The sequence below is a fragment of the Castanea sativa genome, chromosome 11 (genome assembly GCF_040712315.1).
Source record: "Castanea sativa cultivar Marrone di Chiusa Pesio chromosome 11, ASM4071231v1".
Taxonomy (NCBI): domain Eukaryota; kingdom Viridiplantae; phylum Streptophyta; class Magnoliopsida; order Fagales; family Fagaceae; genus Castanea; species Castanea sativa.
In genome coordinates this window covers 45,348,797-45,366,677 of record NC_134023.1, presented here as the reverse complement: position 1 = coordinate 45,366,677, position 17,881 = coordinate 45,348,797, and the positions used below count along the sequence as shown (strand labels likewise).

Sequence of the window (17,881 nt, the reverse complement as noted above, 5' to 3'; positions counted from 1 at the left end):
TAAAAAAAAAAAAATTTAGAATACTATGTATTTAACACACATATAAGGGGAGAGATGAAAAGATTTTAAAGAAACTAACAGTGATGTATATTTAAAAGGGCCTAACAATTACTCTTCTTGAGTCATAAAGAATCACAAATGACCTTATATTAGTTATATATAGTTAGAGACTTCATATAAATATAAGACAAAGTTTGACTACAAACTAATTACAACTCTCACTACAAAAGTTAACATAACTATATATTTTGAAAACTTAACGGTTAAATTGCATGTCCCTTATAGTTTTAATATGCATGTCAAATTTCATATCAATCAAATGTTATTTACTATTAGATCTATAAACTTATTTTTTTTTTAAAATATTAGACTATTAAAACTTGAAATTTAAAATTTTGATTGATAATATAGCTATTGATCTTTGATTTTTTTTTTTTAAATTATGAATGTGGAGGATATAATAAGAAAATTATATATTTATGGATAAAATTAGGCTATAAACTAGTCATAGCCAATAACTATAACTCCACTCAATTTTTTTTTTACTAGATATGAATTTCGATAATTCCACTATTGAAAAATATTTTCTTCTTATATTCTTTATACTTGCAAAATTTCTAGAAAATCAAAAGATTAATAGTTATGTCATTAATTAAATGTTTAAATTTCAAATTTTTATAGTCTAAAATTATGCATAAGATGCGAATACAACTAACATAGGTGTTATAGTTGGGGATGAGAATGGATAGGTTATAGCATCCATGACTGAGAAGATTGCCCTCCCTAATTTTGTGGCAGCCATGGAAGCTTTGGCAGCAATCAAAGCTTTAACCTTCACTCAATATATTGTACTAGAATCCCTTATTCTAGAGGGAGATTCAAAGGTATTCATCAAAACTTTGAAGTGAGGATGCTTCTTTAGCTTCTCATGGCCACTTGATTGATGAAGCGAAATCTCTAGCAAAAATCTTCACTGCTTTTAGTTTTTCACATATTAGGAGATAGAGGAATTTTGTTGTTCATAAAATTGCAAGCTTTTTGTGTGGATGAAAGATATTTCTCCACACCTCAATGTTGTAATTCTAATCGATATGACTAATATTCTATAATAAAGTCATAGCCTTCTTTTCAAAACTAAAAAATATATACTTATTATTACTAAAAATTGAGATGTTTTAGTAAAATTTTCATAATTTTTAATTATTGTATCCAAGTGTTGATATATAAAAAAATGGAGTACCAAATCATTTATAATTTTCAAAATATAAAATAATTATTTTAAAAATATATTGTATTGAATTTTTTAAAATCTTTTAGCAAAAGAGTTTCAACACAAATTATTTTCAATATTTAATATTATTTTCAGAATAGAGTATCATAATCCATATTACGATGGTTAAAAAGGAGACCCATGATAAAGGCATCACAAAGAAGTATAGTGTTTGTAGTGAGCTCTGTGGAAAACAAAATACAGCATATAAGACCGAATTTTCAATAAATTACAAATGGTAAAATTAAAGACATAATTTTGAAATTGAAAAAAAAAATTATAGAAAAATTGTTACGCCCGTGTGGCTAACATATGGAGAAAGCCTCCCCCAGCTTGTAGTTTTGTTTTCAAAATTCATTTATGTACGTAGTGACAACATGTAATATTGATATGTAAACAAAATTGTGCCATTTATTTTAGAAGAAAATTATGCCATTTTGATTATTTTATGAAAGTTAAAAAAAATTATGTTCAATATTGTGATTAGTGCCAAATCTCTCTCTCTCTCTCTCTCTCTCTCTCTCTCTCTCTCTTTATATTTATATATATAAATATAAATAAATGGGAACTAGAATATTTATTTATAATAACCTAATAGATTATTATTTTGTAATTCTTGGAATTTTTTTTATCCAATCTACAGCAATTAAAAAATAAATAAAAACAGGTTTTGCCCCAAAAATTCATGGAATTGACTTTGGCCAAACTTTTTTTTAGTAACATTTTTTCAAAGTCAATGGAAATTTTTATGCAAAAACTGAGATAATATTTGCTAATTAATATTAATAAAAATATTTTTTTATAAAATAAAATAATATTACCAATAGATCAACTTGATGTTTTAATTACCATTTATCTCATCAAATATTATATATATATAAATGATATTTATTATAGTGCAACTGATAAATCAAGAAATCTAGTTTCGACCGATTATTAGGTTAATGGAGGGTCAAATCATTGTAGAATTTACCAAATAAAATTGATGGATCAAGACTTTTGAAAAAAAAAAAGGGGGCCAATCATTTAACAGTCCCCCATTTTACTCAAACATACTTTTAGGTGATATCAACGGTGATTACTCAAAAAGAGCATAAATCCAACGGTGAGGATCACTTGATCAATATGAAATTGACATATCAGGTGATTGGGAGAGACACGTTCTGCCCCATGCACGTTCAGTTGGCAGCGTTTGGGAGGGAGAGCCGAAGACGAAGAGGAACCCCGCCATCACTGTATCCTCTACGACCGTAGATTAATTTTTGGATCTTATATAATGTGTGTACGTACATTGTCATCTGTCAAGTCTTGTTGTGTACCAGCCGTACACGTGTCATCACACATTGGATCATGACCATTCAATGATCTGGATCCCACCCGTATTTGTTCAAGGGGGATTGTATCGATTGCATATTGCACATCATTGTATGTGTATGTGTATGTGTATGTGTATGTGTCACTTTCCCATCTTACTGTCCCCAACAATTATAACACTTGAGACAACCAGTCACAATCTTTACTCGGTGGTTTGGTACACTACACCCACTTCTACTAACTCGACCTTCCTATCATCCAGCGAGGTGACTTGGCGTGCGTATGGGTTGGGCGTTTTGTTTAATCGGTGCGTCCAGCATTTTTTTAGTGGGTCCTATAGGAGAAATTATAAAGTCTTTATAGTGGACCACGTCATTTGTCCACCATTTCAATAAAAGACTCTCACTTATTTAAAATTGCTGAGTTAGTATTTAGTTTTTATTTAAAACTCAACAATTTTAAACAAGTGGGAGTTTTTTTATTGAAATGGTGGACCACATCACTTGTCCACCATGAGGACCTTATAATTTCTCCCTTATAATTTCTCGTCCTATAGATACTGTTTATGTACAATTAAACTCATTTTTTTATTTAGATTTTTAGGTAAATTTGGGTCCCACAGTACTATTCTCATCTTTAAAAATTATTTAACTATAGTGTTTTCAATAATGAGTTTTCAATTTTCAGCAAATAAGCGATATTTAAACACACTCTATCCTCTCTTTGGATACCAATGAAAAATGAAAATTATTTCACTATTCAACTTATTTTTGCTATTGCTCATGCGCCCCATTATACTTTTTGGTACTATTCATGGGTCCCATTGTACTATTTTAGCTAATTTTTACCTTTATCTACCGTACTTTTAACAATAAGTTTTCAATTTCAGCAAAATAAGCAGTATCCAAATAGACCTTAAGTTTTAGTAATAAAATTTTTTTGTGTTCCATTGTTTCGCGAGTACGAGATTATGGGTTCGATTTGAGTAGTAATAATAAGTTTCATTAGTGTTCCAATTGTCTCACGTTATGGTGGACCACGTCATTTGTTCACCATTCCAGTAAAAGACTCTCACCTATTTAAAATTGCTGAGTTAGTATTCAGTTTTTATTTAAAACTCCACAATTTTAAACAAGTGGGAGTTTTTTACTAGAATGGTGGACCACATCACTTATCTACCATGAAGACCTTATAATTTCTCGTCCTATAGATACTGTTTATGTACAATTAAACTCATTTTTTTACAAATTTTTAGGTAAATTTGTGTCCCACAGTACTATTCTCACCTTTAAAAATTATTTAACTATAGTGTTTTTAATAATAAGTTTTTAGTTTTCAGCAAGTAAGCGATATTTAAGCACACTCTATTCTCTGTTTGGATACTAATGAAAAATGAAAATTATTTCACTATTCAGCTTATTTTTGCTATTGCTCATGCGTCCCATTGTACTTTTTGGTACTATTCATGAGTCTCATTGTACTATTTTAGCTAATTTTTACCTTTATCCTATTGTACTATTTTAGCTAATTTTTACCTTTATCTACCGCACTTTCAACAATAAGTTTTCAATTTTAGCAAAATAAGCAGTATCCAAACAGACCTTAAGTTTTAGTAATAAGAATTTTTTGTGTTCCATTGTTTCGCGAGTACGAGATTATGGGTTCGATTCGAGTAGTAATAATAAGTTTCATTAGTGTTCCAATTGTCTCACGTTATGTTAAATTTGAGTTGAAGTGAGTCAGGAATCAGGATAGTAACCATACCTACGATCTGTCTAAAACATTCAGTTTCTTTCATCCTTTTGTTACACCATAGTAAACCTTTTGTTAAGGCTTAGTGGGTGTGTGAGGAACTAGAGATTGGTGTGTGCATGCTTCTCATAGAAAATTGATCACGAGGCCAAGGAAGCAACCAAAGATTCATCAATTTTGGATTCTATCCTTGGTACGATGTTACCCTTAAAATAGTTGGCAGCTACAAGTTCTTTGGAAATGTTGGTACATTGCACCAATAAGGATTTAAGGAAGACTCAAACTGATGACCCCTATTTACTTCTTCAAATGCATGGTTATTAATTAAAATCTTATGATGTTACAATCTAAAAGAAAAAAAACTAATAGCAATCTATACGTTAATTAAAATCTTAAATATGCAAGATCCCGTTAAGATTGTAATTTATATTATGAGATTTTGTAGGATTCCAATCTTTTTTTATGATTTTTTTATCAGTAAAATTATTAGAATTTTACTATTTTGTCTTTAGGTTCACATGCATAATGAATTAGAATGTTTTGATTATATTTTAATTTTATTTTAACAATGATTTCAATTTATTTAAAGCATTTAATTTTACAATAACTACCAGTTAAAAGCGGTTTTAGTAAAGGTTCAATCAATATTGGCAAAACTTAATAATTCCATCATCGCAACCAAAATGCTGTTCTTCTTTTTTTGAGAATCAGCAGCCAAAATACGTTTTTATTGCTTCTTTCTAAATAAAATATTTGTTTTTTAGACTCCCATCTTAAACTTATTAGTTCTATGTATTTTTACAATATCAGCCTAAAATTTAGAAAAAAAAAATTAATGATTCAATATCATATTTGCTATAGTACTGTTAATTACTTTCATAGTTTATAAAATCTTACTATCCTCAATTCAATTTTACCATATTGCTATAAGGTCCCTTTCACCAATTTTGTTTAAGATTTTAAAATGTTGATGAGATGGATCTAGACTCTATAGCCAATTATGCTACCTTTGAAATTATTATGTCGTTAATTATCCCTGAAAATAAAATGGGAAAATTGCGTTATAAGTAGATTTTTTGTTGTTACTATAAGGGCTGCTCGCCTTTATACAGCTTGGTTTTATCATTAGTTATATGTAATGCTCAGCCTAATAATCTATATACTTTGACTGAAGAATAAATTTGTTTTAATCCAGAAAAGAAAAAAAAAATCTCAAAGTTATAGCCGATACATACAATCAAATTTATAACTAAACTTTGTCCTCATACATGCAGCGACTTTGTATCGAGTCTAAGTATGGAATACACAACGAGTTGCCTTATGCTCTTTTTAATATAGATTAGACTATATATTTTAGATTTATTCCCAAATCTCTACTAAACTGATAAGAGACTTGTTAGCTAAGCTAGCTAATATAATATCCACTCATATCACCGTTTTGCTAAAAAAATATGTACTGAGGGTTAGTGAAAAAACCAAAAAGATATCAAACAAAAGTTAAAATGTTCATTCTTGTCAAGTTTCATGCAGAGTTGTAGTCAACTTGCAAAGGAGACAGAATTGAAAATTCTGGAGCATGTGGTTGGGCACAATATATAGTGTTATTAACTTATTATCACTTATTTCCATATCTTTATTATTGAATTTGAAAATCAAGTAAAACTTGACATAAATGATGTGACATAATTAAGAATTAAGAATTTAAAATTATAAAATAGTAAAATACTTCTCTCAATCAGAGTTAGATAGAATAGTATTAGATTATCATTAATCAATTAACTATGTGTTAGAATAGTATTAGATTATCATTAATCAATTAACTATGTGTTTTGATTGGAATTGATCTTGTATGGCCTACAAGAAGAAAAAAAAAATAGTAAATCTAGGGAAATTCCAATTTCCAAGAACCCATAGTAAAAGAGTGCTCGTAATTATATTTTTACTTGGGTGAGCGTCTTAAAAAATTTACCACTTATTATGCTCAAAGTTTAAGAGTATGTTTGTTTTAGCTTATTTTATTAGGTCCAGCTAACTTTTTCATATTTTATTTATTAATAAATTAAAAAAAAGACACGACTTCAATTGTAAATTTTTCCACAATTTTATTCAAATGACACAATATAAATACTAGAATTAAAAATGATTTAAGTGGTGAGTTGTACCCGAAATCGACATAGGTGGGTAGGTAGAGAATACCTAGGAACGACGTGAAATTAATTATCTACCACTATCAATTTGTCATTTCAATAAATTGCAAAAGAAGTGTCCTTATCAAATTCGATTATTTATTTAGTTAATTATAATTTTCTTTAAAATTTTTATAACTACAATTATAATTTCATACAATTTTTAAAAATTAATTCATCAAGAGGGAAACCAATAAAATAAGCGGGGGTTGTGGTGCTATTCAAAAAAATTCAATTATCTAGAGTTAGATTATGTTTTTTTTATTGATTATTATTATTATATGATTGTTTCCCGCGCTAATTTAGGGTATGCATTGTCTGTGGAGCTGACGTGTTTGCCTCCTTTCTATACATTGTCACAGGTAATAATTATGATATTACAACAAGAGCCCCAAATACCTCTCTCATACAACATGGCCTCAATAATTTAATATCATGGTTGTGTTTAATAATAGCTTATTTAAATGAAAAGCTTCTAAGTTTTTAAAAGTGAGAGTTTAATCTAATCATATGTGTGTCCAATAGTACAAGACCCATGTGATTTCATCACTGGAGCCCTTTAAAAAAATCCAATCTAACAACATCCAATTCAATGTATAATAATACAAGTATTAGCATGCATAATATAGCATTGACACTGTCCACAACATACATACAACCATATAATAAACACAATTAATTTAATCTTATATATTGTATTGTAATTGTACCCACCAAATTCACATTCGGCAGAAAATATCATAAGCATGATGTGAGTTCTACGGATGCATGTATTAAAAGGAATTTAGTCCAAAATCCTATCATTGAGACCTTCAATACCAAACATCTATGAACATGGATCCACATTCTACTTATATGCCATTATTCTTAGAACAATTTATCTCAAGTGGGTAAGATATGCTGTTGGTTTCAATGTTCATAAAACTACGGCAGTAAATTATATTGCGACAAAACACACAATGAAAAACAAGATAATTTGGCCCCAAAAAAATGACTATCAAACCATCATAAATAGAATGTTCAGAACTTCTACACACTGCCAATTTTTGGTGGCTAGAACTAAACCAGATGCAAGGGTATTAGCTTTCATAGAGAACCACACATTGATAACCATGTTGCAACCAATCCTATATAGCTAGTTGTGGCATTCACTTGTTACGGTTGCAAAGACCTTTTCCCTTTTCCCAATTAGGAATGGAAGAAATACCACAATTACAAGCAATCCTAGCAAGAGTAAAGCATGCAAACAACAAATGCTTTTGTTGGATGCCTTTCCCCACCCTTCAGAATTACAAATTCAATATCAAGAAACTAATTTTCTTCCTCATTATTTGGCATATAAGAATTGTAAGAACAAAATTTGTGAGTACAAGGCTATATCATTCCTCAATCATTCATAAAATCACGCTAAAGTCACTCACAAGTCCTGTAAAATTCGGCAAAAAAATTGCGTTAAGTTGAATAATATGTATAACTTCTTCAAGCTAGAGGAGTGCAGTTCAAAAATCAACTTGAGCATATACAAAAAGAGAAGGGAACATCAAATTAAACAGCCCCATGATGCTCAATTAGAAAAATGCAAAAGATGTATGCACCGAAAATGACTCCATCAGTAGGGTTAAAATTTTTCTTTTCTAGATCACTTGTTTTGCATTGTTGTTAAAAGTGTACAACAAACAATCACCACCACCTTAGAAGCAAAAAAAAAAAAATCAATACAGTAATACCCATATTCAAAGTAAGACTAACATAAGACACCTGTACAGAGCCATCCAGTTACTAAAATATTTGGTTTCTTGATTGGCAACATTGGCCTAATGTGCATAGACAATTAGCAAAGAAGAACAACAGGCGAGAGAGTTTGAGAAAAAAAAAAGAGATCCACTAAAACAGTAAGTTATGAAGCACCCTAGCAATAAAAATTAATTGGTAGTTGTAAAACCAATTCCAAAATGCAACTCTTCTCAGCACCTCCAAACTGAAGCTGAGACAAGCTCCTTTCGCTGCCAGCAGAGAACAAGTGAAGTTTGCTTCTTTTCGACATGGAATCCCCGAACTGGAGTCCTCTGCACCAGGCACTCTGCTTGGGACTCGGTGAAGTTGCTGAATGTCAATGGGGAGAATCCAGATGACAAAAAAAGACCCCTCCATGGAGGCGTTCTATCAGATGAACGGCGACGACCCAACACAATTTTCTCAATTCCCGGTTGCAGCAAATGTCTCTCAATCTTTTGCAAGGCATCTAGGTTAACATTAACAGCATCCAACGATTCAAGCAGGCCCGAATAAGATTGAACGGCATGAATTATGTGGAGGGGGAAAGGGAGATCAGTTCGATCACAACCTCTATCCAAAGAGACCACAATTTTCGGTGAGAGCTGCTTAACAAAGCCAAGAACCAAAGGAAGGGATAATGGGTAGTTGGAAAAGGAACCAATTGGCAGATTCACTGCAATTGCCTCACTCTCCGATGTATGAAGGGGCAATGGCCAAGAACCAGAGTTCAAGGACTCAAAACTTAAAAATTCAAACTCAAATGCAAGGTTAATCTCAGTAGCAAAATGTTTCAAGTTTTCTAGAGTGAAACCAAGCTGGAGTTCATCATGTGTGGATGAGGATGCAAATGCAGTGATTTTAAGAGCTGGACCACCGCCTTGCTTCAAGGCGAGCTCTTGCATAAGAGAAGCCCATTGTCCACCAAACCCAATATCAAAATCAATAATGTGAATGGTATCAAAGCCATCCAAGGCTTCAAGAAGAGCTTGGTTACAAGTAAAATTGGCAAACTGAAGTACAGGAGAGACTTCTGAGAATGATTTGTAAGCACCAATCTTGAAAATTAGACTAATAGGTGGTGGTGGTGATGACATATTCAAAGAAGCATTGCTATTAGTATTATTAGTATTATGGAGGAGCAATTGCAAGGCCTCCTTGAAATAAAAAGCAGCCCTTTGAAAAGGCTTACCAATTGGAGAGAGCTGGTGATTGAGCCGCGCCAATATCTCTTGCGCGAGTACCGGATTATTCCCAGTTTCTATCAGCTCTGCTAACTGGTATAACTGATCAAACAAAAATTGCTGTTGCTGCTGCTGTTGATTTGCCAATTCATTGCACACCATTTTCTGCTTTGAAACCATCATTGGCCTCTGCTGGATATGCTGAGGAAGCACCTGAAGCTGATTTTGCTGTTGTTGTTGCTGTCTTCGAATAAGCTCTTGCCCCGGTTCCAAAAACGGTGACTTGGGGACCTGATAATTAGGCCCAATACCCCCAAGATTATGCCTTTTCGCCAGTGGTGATGAACCAAGGTGATGCTCTTGCAATTGGGCATATGTTAAAGGCATAAACAAAGCTGGGTTTTGAGCATACTGAGCTTGATTCGGGTGTGTCATTTGGGGATTGAAAATCTGTGGCTTCTCATCTACAGTTTCAATTGTTTGCACCTGCTGTTGTTGTTGTTGATGATGAAACATGGTTGGTGAATGAGATAGAGAGCCTGGCAAGAGATTATTACTTGTTGCAACAGAGAACATGGGGCTGTGATTTGGGGTCGAAACTGAGCCAAGCCTGGTTGCATTGGTGCCACCACCATTGAATGGAAACTCAGCAGAAGGGTCAATGCTAGGCAACAAATTGTTGGGCATTTCAAGGCAGCCAAAGCCAGCAGCTTGATCTATCATACCAAAACCTGAATTGAATTCAAGGTCTTGATGCAAGAGCTTGTTGAGACCCAGAGATGGGTCTTCAATGTCCCCCATAATCAATCTCAGAATAGACTGTTCTTGACCTGATGAGGAATCAGACAACACACCTTCCCAGTCTTCCATTCCAAGCCCACATTTTTCACCTATGTCTAAGCTAGTTTGGGAAGAAGGTTGGTGGTGATTCTCTGAGGCCGTTGCTGCTGCTTTTGCTGTTGCTGTTGTTGTTGTTGAAGCCACACCGTTGCCAAGAGAGGAAGACAGAGTTGAGGTTGAAGTTGGAGGGCTGGGGCTTCTTCTTGTGTCAAGAACTGAGGTGGGCTCAGTGCCCACATAGCAATTTTCTTTGTTGGTGTTGTGCCACTTTTGTAGTTGCTGTTGTTGGTAAAGATGGTGGAGATGGGGTAATGAATCTGAAGAAGCGGTAGAGAAATCTAACACCCCCTTCCCTTGAAACTCCTCAAAGGGTAGGGGCATGGCCTTCATCTAAGAAAGTGAACCAAAACAACAACAATACACAAGAACTCAATACCCCAAAACCCTCCAGTTTTTGAAAGACAAGAACCCCACCACCAAAGACTTTCAAAAAGCACAAAACAGAAATGGGTTTGGTGTGAATTTTATCAACTAGACCGTATACAGAGAGAGAGAGAGAGAGAGAGAGAGAGAGAGAGTAAAGGTAAGAAACAAAATCAAATTTTGGAGCTTTAAATTTTCTGACACAAAAGACAGACAGACACTTGTGATATGCATGCACAGCTCAACATGAACAAACCCGTTTCACCACACACCTCAAAGGCTCAAACTCAAACTCCTGCTGATGCTTCTTCTACTTCTTATTTTCTGTATGTATTTAGGACTCTAAAATTTTGTAACATAGCACAAACCCATTTTTTGGCACCATCTTTTTTCTTCTTTGTGGCGTTGTTTACTTGAAAAAACAGGCTTTGGTGGGGTTTTCTCTCTCTCTTCTCTTTGGAGTACTCTGTCTTCCTTGTGTTTTCTGGTTGCTATGGATGCGTGCAATATATAAAAGATTAAAAGTGGTAAAGTGCTCTCTCTCTCTCTCTCTCTCTCTCTAATTTCTTTGTTTTCTAATTCTATAATTTTTTATGTGGTTTTTGTCTGTAGATGTAGTTATCTCTCCTGGTTGGGTCTCTGTCACTCACACTTTAGCCCCACTCTCATTTATAACGCGTAAAAATAAACTTCACCATACATGCAAATTTCAATGTCCTGTCATGGACCCTTTATGAAAATTTTGAACCTTGAAGAGTTTCTAAAATGGTGTTATATTATGAAGGGTAAAACATAGTCAACATTCCTGAGATTTGAACTTATGTTAGTCATGTGACTCATGTGTAATATATTTCAAAATAGACCAATTTGGTTTCTAATCACTTTGAGAGTTGGGACCAAGTTAGACTTTAAGGTTAAGTTAATCTGTTTTGAAATGTCTTAAATTTGACTAATATTAAACCAAACCTTATTTTACCATAATACTTATTGAAATAGACTATTTTTGCAGTACTAATAAACTTTTTTATAAAAACAAAAAGAAAAACCTTCTATATTTTTTTAAATCTTTTTCCAAGATGCTAAAATAGATATATTTTCAAAATTAACTTGGAGTGCATTTGAATGCATTTAACTGAGTGTTTATGTGTTTAAAGTATCTATTAACTATATAAAAAGAACCAATACGCATAGGAATGGTGTTTTGGTTTAGTCAAGTTTTTGAACTCATTCTAATGCTCTACTAAAAAACATTTCATTCTTATTCAAAGGCATTTGGTCAATCTCGTGGGAAGGATTTTTTTTTTCTTCTCAAGTACACTAGTTTTTTTTGTTTTATATTATATTATGTATATAAAAAGAGCGAATGCCTAAAGCTACAGTAGTTCCGCTACAGTATTTTTGGTTTGTTCTATTTGCATTATTTCACTAGCAATTTTTTTTTTTTGAATGCGTAAAGCTTCAATAATTTTGCATCATTATTTTTGATTTGATCAATTCACAATGTTTCACAAAATAATAAAATATTAACACAACAAATAGATACAATATTTTCACAATTGTTGAGGAGTTAATTTCTTCTAAGTCAAAATAAAATAATAAAATATCATATTGAAATCAACCATAACTATAAATAAAGGTATTATAGAGAAAAAGAAAATAAAAAGGTGCTACATCTACAACATTTTTCACAACATTTTTCATAACAAATCATATGTGATAAATTGTTATTAGTTCTAATTTCAACTTGTTAATGAAATTACTTTTTTGCCCACCAATAACAACCTGTAACAATCTACTAATAATTTTTTTTTAAGAAGGAAAAGTTTGAACTTTTATTAACGTATGATTTCTAAATCAACTTGAAAATCAACTTAAAATTGTGATAGAACATCTTCCATCCATACTAAAAAATCTGAGAGGTCAATGACATATCTAGCTAAACAATGATTAACTGAGTTATCATCTCTCTTTGAATGAGTAGAGTAATTGTTCAAATTTTTGTGCCTCAACCTTAGCGTCTTCAATCAATAATACAAACGAAGCCAATGAAAAATCATCACCCATCAAAGCTCTATACACTATCCATGAATCTCCCTTAAGAACAGCTCTTGAGAAGCCAATGTTGGAAGCAAAAGAAAGGGCTAAAGCCGCTGCCAAAGCTTCGATCTCCTATCCACTGTAGGCCCTTGGTAATTTCTTTGAACATGAAACTAAAATCAATCCTTGGTTGTCTCTAATAACCATCCCGATCCCAGCCTTGTTAAAGTTAGGAAAAATTTCTCCGTCATAATTTATCTTCACAAGCTCCAGAGGTGGAGCTTTCCATCGAAATTTGTGGCGAGCTGATGAATGATACTAAGCTTCTGGGGCAATCTAACTAGCCCGATACTCTGTCAACATGTCTCTAGAAATTTGTGGTACTTTATGGAGTGCGCATGCTGGTTTATGGAGTCGGACATTGTTCTATTGAGACCAAATAACCCAAACCGTGGCAGCAAAGAGTTCAGGATGTTGTCCATGGCCGATAATCCATGAAAGAGCTTCCTTGAAATTCTGAAATTGGATTGAGCTTCAAAAACCCCATAGCTCCGAGTTAGCCCAGGCAATATCAAGTTCCTTGCATGACCATAACGCATGGAGTGGATTTTCTGAGGTATTAAGGCAGTGGTCACACCATGGGTCTTCAATGATGGTACGTCGAACAAGGTTCTCCTTTATTGGCATGGCATTTCGACAAGCTCGCTATAGTAAGTTCTTCATTTTTTGTGGCACATGCATGGACGATATCCCTTTCCAAAGTTGCTTATCATGGCATGAAGGTTGCTGTGAAGAAAGCAAATCTGATTCCTCCTTTAGAAACATGTAGCGAGACTTACAATTGTACTTTCCATCATGTGAGTAGGGCCAAATCATACTATCTCAAAAGCAACTCGTGCTAGTGGGATTTTCTTGATGAATTCAGCTTCGTCAGGTGCAAATAAGTCATCAACCAATTCATCAATCCATTGTCTTGTAGTCGGGTCTATAAGTAAATCCACAATTCAATTTTCAAAGGGTTCCATGGGTGAAGAAATTACTTATGGGAGATGCTACCAAATTTTTATTTTTTCACCATTGCAAACCCACCATCGTGCACCACATTGTAGGACATCTCTATCTTTAAGGATGCTTTCCCATGCATATGAACCCATCCTAGAGTCAACTGCTTCCATAATAGAGTTATTTGGGGGAAAATCTAGCTTTGAAAACTTTGTAGAAAAGAGAAGTTGTGTTGTGCAATAATCGCCAAGCATGCTTTGCTAGGAGTGAATCATTGAATAGAGCAAGGTCTCTAAAGCCTATTCCACCAACCATTTTAGATTTGGTTATCTCATCCCACTTTAGCCAATGAATCTTCCTATAGTCATCCCTTTGGCCCCACCAAAATTTCTTAATTAATGCCTCAATCTCATGGCATAAATCTAGAGGGATTTTGAAGCATTCCATAGTGTAAGTAGGAATAGCTTGAATAACAGATTTAATCAATACTTCTCTATTTGCTTGAGAGAGTAACTTCATCTCCCATCCTTGAAGTTTTCGCCACACCATTTCCTTTATATAACTAAAGCTTGCCTTCTTACACTTACCAACAAACGAAAGTCCCAAATATCTTTCATAATGCATTATCTCCAACGCACTCAATCCTTCTTTAATTTGTGATCTAACATCAACAGTGGCGAATTTACTGAAAAATAGAGTTATTTTACTCCTGTACACTTTTTGGCCTAAAGCTCTCTCATGCATATCCAAAATCTCCAAGACTTTGCCACTCTCCTCCAAAGTTGCACTTCAAAAAAGAAAACTATCATCTGCAAAAAGAAATGTGTTAGCTTTGAACCCCTCCTACAAATGGAGAATCCATGAATATCCCCATTCAACTAGGCCTGTTTAATCAGCCCATTCAACCCCTCAATGCAAAGTAGGATGAGAAAGGGGGATAAAGGGTCACCCTGCCTTATTTCTATTGTGGGATGGATTATGCCACAAGGTTCATCACTCACCAAAACTGAGTAAGTGATTGACTTCACACACACCATAATAAAGTTGATCCACCTTTCATTACAGCCCATCTTCCTCATAAGCTCTTCAAGAAAAAACCATTCAACATGGTCATATGATTTGCTCATATCCGGTTTAAGTGCCATAAAATCATGTGAGCTAGAATTTTGTTTTTTTCATGCAATGTAAGGTCACGAAAGCCACAGGAATTTTATCGGAAATTAATCTATCCTTCACAAAAGCATATTGGTGCTCTATAATAATAATGGGAAGTAATTTTTTCAGTTCGTTGGGAAGCACCTTGGAAAAAATTTATATAACACATTACAAAGGCCAATGAGGTAAAACTAATGTACATGCTCTAGAGAATTTGTCTTAGGGATAAGAGTAATAAAAGTGTGATTTAGAGGTGAAGGTAGAGTACTCAAATTCAACCAAGACAAAATGGAAGATGTCACATCATGGTCAGCCTACTAATTATAATTTGTTATAAAAATGTCGTGGATATAATATTTCTTTTGTGAAAATGTTAAGACATCTTGCTGTTATCACAATATTTTCAAAACTGTTGAGCTGTCAATTCTTTACAAGTCAATATAAAATATAACAAAATTATAAAAGTATTATGAAAATATTGTGTGGATATAATATTTCTTTTGTGAAAATGTTAAGACATCTTGCTGTTATCACAATATTTTTAAAACTGTTGAGCTGTCAATTCTTTACAAGTCAATATAAAATATAACAAAATTATAAAAGTATTATGAAAATGTTGTGTTTCTAGAAATTTTTTTTATTAGTTTAGTTAACTTTGTTGAGCCAAAATTCACAATTTCACATACAGTTTTCTTGGGTTGACTTTTTATATATATTTTTTTCTTCACGCACCATTTTAAGTAAAAACACATAGTTTTACACATAAAAACAAAAACAAAAACTTGATAAAAACACTTTTCATCTTTTATGTTTGGGGTAGTTTACAATTCTTTCTTAAACTTTAAAATCAAGCAATTTTTCCCTTAATATTTTAGAAAATAGCAAATATGTCATATTGTGATTCTCTTAGTTAAACACTAATGAAACCTTATGATTCTTAAAATATCTTATTGTGTAATTTCTAAAATACTCCCACTAAATTTTAACATCCCAAAAATTTTCTTCACATATTTTGAGTTTTAGATAGTAGTAATGCTTGGAAAGTTGGAATGATGATGTAAAGTATTTTATTTATTATCTAAAAAACATTGATTTTCTAGGTTTAAATTTTTGAAACTTATAATTTATCTAATTGAAAATTTGATGACACGTGCCTTTTGTTATCTTTTTTTTCTTTTCTTTTCTTAGCAAAACTGAGTTGCTTATTGTTGGAAGATGATAATATTTGTTATCATCCTTAAAAAATTTTATTGAGTGGATATATTGCCATTAGCAAATAGGTACTAAAAAACTATTATAGTAAAATAGATATTTATATGTTAAATAGCTATCCTAACTTTGTGTATGATCAAAATACTTATACGAAATAGATTAACTTTTTGTGACATAATTATCAAAATTCTTAAAATTAATGTCTCTTTTGATTAATGTAAATCTCTATGTATTTTAATAATCAAATAATTTATATCTTTGTTTTGTTATATATTTAAAATCTAGAATTGATCTTAATCACTATTTTTATTCTACAACAAACATATGTCTTGCACGTGCTGCCCTTACTAGTAGTAGAAAAAGAGTGAAAACTTTTCCTTAGTGTGAAACTTGCAAAAATTTTCCTTTTTGCTTTTTAAAATTAAATTAATGAAAATAATATTCTACAAAAAATGAAAATAAGTTATATTAAACGCATCTATATTTCAATGTGTATTAAAGTATATGACTCACCAAATTATATAATTATTATATAAATTATATAATTAAAGTACATGTGAATAATCGCTTCAGTTATCACAAATAATGTTTTCTTCCAACTCAATAGTTGATGGTTCATAAAAACTTTTTTTTTTTTTTAGAGAGTTTCAAGTTTCAACCTATGACGTCTACTCCTATTGATAGCTCTTTATTATCAGTCCAAGACACCAATTGGTTTTTTGATATAGGCGGGGATTGAACCTCAGATCTCTTAATTAACCATCAGAGACTTTACCAGTTGAGCTAACTAGAACCCACAATGATTCATAAAACTATTTGTGTTTAAAATAGATAACTTATTGGTTTAAGGTGTGACCTAAACCGAGAGGTTTCATGTTCAATTTACTACACTATAGATTTATAAGATGTTCAAGATGTCTTATGTATAGAGAGTGAAATAGTCTACTCAAAGACTAAAACACTACTTCCTTATATAAATAAAAATAAAATTATGTGATTAAAAATAACACTTACCAATGAGGGGGTGAAGAAATATTTTTTACTAAAAAGGACAATGTGTACACTACTTCCTTATATAAATTAAAATAAAATTATATGATTAAAAATAACACTTACCAACGACGGGGTGAAGAAATATTTTTTACTAAAAAGGACAATGTGTACACTACTTCTTTATATAAATTAAAATAAAATTATATGATTAAAAATAACACTTACCAATGAGGGGGTGAAGAAATATTTTTTATTAAAAAGGACAATGCACACATATTTGGAGAAACTACACTTTACCACCTTAAATTATACATCTGATTACACTTTGCATCCCAAGCTTTTTAAATGCATGTTTTGCACCCTAAACTATGATCTTTCTCACACTTTGCATCCCAACATTAAGTTTTCTCATCTTCTCAATCTTTTAAAACAAAAAATAATTTACATTTTACCACCCTAAACTATACTCTTGGCTACACTTTGCACCCTAAAACTGTGAATTTTAGGGGAATCACACTTTATCATCATAAACTATAAACCAGATTACACTTTGCAACCTAAACTATTCGAATGCACATTTTGCACCCTAAATGATCACACTTATCATACTTTGCATCCTGACGTTACTTTTCCTATTAAATTAAATAGAAATTAATAGAATATGACTTGCACATGATCTTTAATTAGGTGGCACATTGTTTAAAGACCAAAACACCATTTTCACTAATAATTAAAAACAA

General features: G+C 32.2%; 1 protein-coding gene across 1 annotated transcript; it reads right to left on the bottom strand.

The window, feature by feature from the left end:
* Positions 1-8,254: 8,254 nt before the first annotated feature.
* On the bottom strand, positions 8,255-11,272 carry LOC142617211 (scarecrow-like protein 27). Its single transcript, XM_075789977.1, has one exon. The coding sequence runs from the start codon at positions 10,707-10,709 to the stop codon at positions 8,487-8,489; it is 2,223 nt and encodes a 740-aa protein (XP_075646092.1). The 5' UTR covers positions 10,710-11,272; the 3' UTR covers positions 8,255-8,486.
* Positions 11,273-17,881: the final 6,609 nt, after the last annotated feature.

Excerpts from the sequence above, each read along its gene's own strand:
- LOC142617211 (XM_075789977.1), bottom strand. The coding sequence starts at position 10,709 with ATGAAGGCCATGCCCCTACCCTTTGAGGAGTTTCAAGGGAAGGGGGTG.